Below are 5,451 nucleotides of genomic sequence, written 5' to 3'. Positions count from 1 at the left end.
ATTCTGGGTCTGTTCTTGAGCTGCTTCCCCAGTAAAGACCAGGTCAGTGTTTTTGGTTTTATGTTGTTTTATGCTTTTATTATAATCTTATATGTAAATGTAACTTAATTGGTTCTTTAAATGTTCTCTGTTCCTTTGTCTCACTGCAGGAGGACCTGGTTTTGAGGAGGACTCTCATGTTGTTGGGTCTGTCCATATTTTCGGTGTTCTTCAGCCATGTGGTTGGTTTTGCCGGCGCCGGTGGTCTCTCTACGCTGGTGCTGGCCTTTCTGGCTGCTCTGAGCTGGAAGACCGACAAGGTAACAAACAGCAGAACCACTTAAATCTGGATTAAACTCTGATCCCGACTGTTAGTTTAATGGTTCTCTTTAAATCCAGGCCCCGGTGGCGGCCATGGTGGGCATATCATGGGACGTGTTCCAGCCGATGCTGTTCGGTCTGATCGGAGCAGAGATCACCATCGCAAATCTCAGCCCCAGCACCGTGGGTAAGAACAGCACTCTGAGTGAACAGCATCATTTGGATCATGTCTCTGTAACTAGGAACCCGTCCTGGTCTTCCTCTGTCTGTGTTCAGGTCTGGGTCTGGCCTGTATCAGTATCGGTCTGGTGATCCGTCTGCTCGTCACCTTCCTGCTGGTTCATTTCGGAGGATTCAATCTGAAGGAGAAAATCTTCATCGCTGTGGCCTGGCTGCCCAAAGCCACCGTACAGGTGAACCCCTAGAACTTTATGACTGACCACAAGAACCTCCTAAATTAACCCTTTATCCCTCTCTTTGACATCTAGAACCTTATAAAGTATGACTATAAGTACACAAAGAATCTCTACACTTTCCTAGAACCTTAAATCAAGCATGAAACCTCCTCACTGACCATTAGAACTACCTATACGACCTCTAGAAGAACCACCACCTATAACCATCTACAGGGTCTAGAAGATCCTCAATTACCACGAGAACCGTCTAAAGAACATTAAGTACCCACAGGGCCCCTAAAAACTTCTGAAAAAACCACAAGAACCTCCTTAAATCTTATACAAGACTAAAGCCACACTGAAGATCTAGATAACCCTAATTTATACCCCCCCCCCCCCCCCCACACACACACACACACAAAAAAAAAAACTACTACAAAAATGAATAACTAAATAAAGTTAAATAGTTAATAAATATATATATATATATATATATATATATATATATATATTACTCACTAGGTGAGGTTACCTGTGTATACTGCAGGAGGGATGTTACAATTGTCCTCGCGATATAGCCTTTATTTTTAAACTTTTCTATTGTGATTTTTCTATTTAAATAAATGAATAAACATTTAATGTAGCCCTTATTTCGTTGTTTTTGTCCCGCCAATGAATTAAATGCTGACTCATCTATATTTAACACATTAGATTTATTACATCCCTTAAAATCAAGAGGGCTTCGCGACCCCCAATGGATCTTTGGCGCCCCCCTTGGGGGGTCGGGCCCCCCCTGTTGGGAATCACTGCTCTAAAAGATGCCTTAAACCTCTTCAGTGACAACGTCAAAGCACCTTTAGGACATCTATGACCATTAGAACCTCCTAATGTTCCCCTTAGAACCTTCTAAAGGACTTCCAGACTTCAGGGTTCTGAGGCTTGTATTTTAAAAGTGAGTGATGTGTATTTGTGTGTGTCAGGCTGCTATCGGCTCCAAGGCGTTGGACATGGCGAGGGAGGAAGGGGACGAGACCTTGATTAAGTTCGGCCTGGACGTGCTAACGTTAGCCGTGTTAGCCATCCTCACCACAGCTCCCATCGGAGCGCTGGGGATCGGACTGGCAGGACCCCGCCTCCTGGCCCGGCAGGTCAAAGGTCAGCTACACACACACACACACACACACACACACAAACACACACACACACACACACACACACAGCAGGGTTGAGGCTGGCCAAATTAATATTCTATGTATTAATATTTGAAAAAAACAATTATTTAGTCTATAAATGCACTGAAAATAAAATTGTCAAAATAAATTTTTTAATGAAATGATGTCATGAAACAAGTTTAAAATGTATTTTCATTACTTAATTTATTAAATATTAAATTAATTATTATTAATATTTATAAATTATTATAAAGTATTCATGATTCACAGTCATTATTATAAGAGTATTATTATTATTTTCAGACAGACAGCTCATATAATTCATCATATAAAAATCATATTTTAACTGACATTTGTTTTATTCTAATCTCAGCAGGTGACATAGAAGGCGGAGCCACGACTCCAACCTGCAACGGGATTGGCCAAGAAAAAGACAATGTGACCCTTGAGAGCAAACTCTGAGCCTCTGACTGGACAAACACATTAAAAACCTTCTGTCAGTGATATTCTACTGACACTTTACCACTCCTGTATGTAAATAACATTTTAAATATTAGAAAGGTTAGAAATAATAACAATAAGTCAACAGCAGAATTGAGAGGTTCACTGTCTTGAAAGTAAAAAAATATGACAAAGTAACTCAAAATTATAGTCAGAATGATTTGTTTTCTACATCAACAATAAAGTAAAAAGATAGTGTTCAATGATGAGTTATGGTGTTATATTCATTCAACAGTGGACTAGGCCCAAATTAAAGCACATGTTATATATGATGAGCTAGCTCGCTAATGTTAGCGTAGCATGCCATATTTATTATTTCACTCCAACGCTTCACTTCCAGTTATTATCCATCAGCTTTTGTTACTCTGTGTTGGTTTGTTGTGTAACTGCAGTACAGGTGAGGTGATTCATCACTTTGGGGAGCACGCTATAAATAATAACAGACGCTATAAATAATAACAGACGCTATATAAATAACAGACTGAATGTAAAAAAAAAAGGATGTAGCGGTGTCACCTGTTGGTTTTTGGCCCGTTTGAAGCATCGAGTTCAGCATTACATTCGTCGCCATCATTCTTTGATTAAATGTTTGTTACTTACCTGAAAACTGAACTCCTCGGGGTGTGTTAACAACCAAACGCCGAACAAGACATTTTAAATGAACAAAACATTGAAATAAACTGTCTTGAAGTGAAAATACAGTGAAAGGAGTAGAAGTTCTGAGACCAAACCGGACGAAAACACGGACAGCAACAAACAAGTTCAAGCTGTTAAAGTCCACATCGCCATGGATACGTGTTGCTTTTCTTCTCTCCTGATGATAGCTCGCCTTGTTAGTCACCTGTCAATCAAAGGTAGCCACACCCCAAATCATACGATTCATACGAAATATTTTCTTCTAAATGGGGCCATTATTTACACATTAACATAAGATGATCTAGAAAATATTTCTTGACCAGCGATTGAGACCATAGTGTTGTGAGAAGTATATCATGTTATATTGAGATAGATAGGACCCAAATGGTTCTGCAGCCGCCGCAGCGCCCCCTGCTGGAGTCTTTAAGGCCTCACTGCTCTCTGCTGCTCTGCACACAATGGAATGGCCTAATTAAACATCTAACCACTTCTTCTTCTTCTGAGAAACACTGTGGTGTTGCAGCACCTGCTTTCTCCTGTGAAAAATGATGAAATGATGAATGACAACATAGTGTAGAAACTACATAGGCATTTTGATTGTATATGATATTGTTTTCATTTATCGTTTCTCTTGCAGTTTGCTTTTCAAAGTTTAGTGTCGAGGCTCCAGTGGAACTCAGGAGGATATTTAAATGATGATTGAATATTTAACCAGATGTTTGATCAGACTATCAGTAATCAGTATCACTCTTATGGTTTTCAGTACGTTCTCAGATGGATATTTACAAAAATTATTGTAATAAAATGTGACTGCTTTCTTTTAATGAAAATCTCAATAAATACTTTCAGATACAATAAAGTTATCAAGTTACAGTGTCTCTTAATTTACCCCCAAGTGACCAAAATGGAGCTTAAAATACTGACAATTCTGTCATTGTGGGGTTTTTTTTGTCTTTTTTTCTGGGTGTTTTTTTTGTAATGTGTAATTTTTGGTAATAAATGTAGATGGTTTTTTTTTTGTCATTTTACGTTGTTTTGTTTGTCATTTTCTGTGTTTTTTATATCTTTTTGAGGGTGTTTTTTGTAATGTGTCATTTTGGGTAAAAATGTGTTTTTAAAAAAATCATTTTACGTCTTTTTTTTTGTCATTGGGTTTTTTGGGGATTTTCTGTGTTTTTGGTGGCCTATATCTGTCAATCCTGTTAAACTCCTGGATCTTCCCATTCACCGCTGCACTGCTCAGCTGTTCACAGACCGGTCTATCAGACCTGCAGACAGAACCCGGACTGAAGCCTATAGGGGCTGAGTGAGTACTGTCCTTTCTTTTCATTTTGAAGGACTCTTTTTTTTCCGCTGGGATAAACTGATTTGAGTTTAATTTTGTTGAAGGAAAACTGCTGTGAGCTGAATTGAGTTTTCCAGAGCCACTGTGGAGTTAGATAGACGGACAGACAGACAGACAGACAGACAGACAGACAGACAGACAGACAGACAGACAGACAGACAGACAGATAAGCTTTGTGGTTTGTGTGCTTTTGGTTTGGTGGTTGTGTTATTCTTGTGTTGTGTAGTGTGCAGAGTGTGTGTTTTGATTGCAATTATGATATGCATGCATCCCAAACAAACAAACAAACAACTAAAAGACAAACAAAAACAAATCTAATGTAAGAATAACTGTGTTAACTGTCAGGAGAGAGATCGGGCTGAGCCTGACAAACTATCAGCAGATAAACTGAAGCATTGAACTCAAAGAGTTTGTTATCTGCTCTTTGATCAGATTGAAAATCTGTAACTGAGCCAGAGTTTGTCTGCACACCCAGATGAGCTGTTAGAGGGAACTTCACAACTCAAAAGTCACGAGACGTAAAGTTCACATGTAGGCAGAAGCTCAGCGTCCACAGGATGTCACACCGAGGACAAGCCAGTGAGAGCGTGCACACAGTACATGTTGCTGCATTATGCAGTGTTTCTGCTGCAGTAAAATGTGTTATTGTGTCCTCTTGTATGTGAATATTTGTGCACACTTGGGTCCCTAAACAACTGTGAGCTGCATAAATCGGGAGAAACAACAACACAAAACTCTGTTTGTGAACCCTGGCTTCTCTTCTCAGTTTCATCTGATACTTTATTAAATCTATTTAGGCTATTTTTTAGACGTGACATGCCCACTTTATGCACTTCATCAGAAGCTGTTTGGGGCAGAACCCATACAGTGTTTCTCCTGCAGTAAAATGTGTTATTGTGTCCTCTTGTGTGTGAATCTTTGTGCATTCTGGGGTCCCTAAACAGTCTGTGAGCTGCATAAATCGGGTCTGACTAGAAAGCTGAGACTCTTGTGGATTAAATGAATGCAAACGGTAATTTTCAAAGGGATTCCTTGACCTCTGACCTCCAGATATCCAAATAAATTGGGTTCTATGCGTCTCCACGAGTCTCTTCTTTACAGA

General features: G+C 39.4%; 1 protein-coding gene across 2 annotated transcripts in view; it reads left to right on the top strand.

Moving 5' to 3' along the window:
* LOC131989981 (sodium/hydrogen exchanger 9B2) overlaps positions 1–3,851 on the top strand; it is an 11,385-nt gene extending 7,534 nt beyond the window's left edge. The window contains exons 8-13 of one of the 2 annotated variants that reach the window (XM_059355362.1): positions 1–42; positions 150–299; positions 379–487; positions 577–713; positions 1,676–1,850; positions 2,244–3,851. The exon at positions 1–42 is cut by the window's left edge and continues 65 nt beyond it. In XM_059355362.1, the coding sequence (XP_059211345.1) occupies positions 1–42; positions 150–299; positions 379–487; positions 577–713; positions 1,676–1,850; positions 2,244–2,329 (699 nt within the window). In that variant the 3' untranslated portion in view covers positions 2,330–3,851. Of the gene's footprint in view, positions 43–149; positions 300–378; positions 488–576; positions 714–1,675; positions 1,851–2,240 lie in introns of both variants that reach the window. The other variant, XM_059355361.1, reaches the window with a different exon arrangement.
* The last annotated feature ends 1,600 nt before the right edge of the window (positions 3,852–5,451 follow it).

The sequence above is a fragment of the Centropristis striata genome, chromosome 17 (genome assembly GCF_030273125.1).
Source record: "Centropristis striata isolate RG_2023a ecotype Rhode Island chromosome 17, C.striata_1.0, whole genome shotgun sequence".
In the NCBI taxonomy this organism is placed as follows: Eukaryota; Metazoa; Chordata; class Actinopteri; order Perciformes; family Serranidae; genus Centropristis; species Centropristis striata.
The sequence above is the reverse complement of the archived record's forward strand: the minus strand, read 5'-3'. Positions and strand labels throughout refer to the sequence as shown.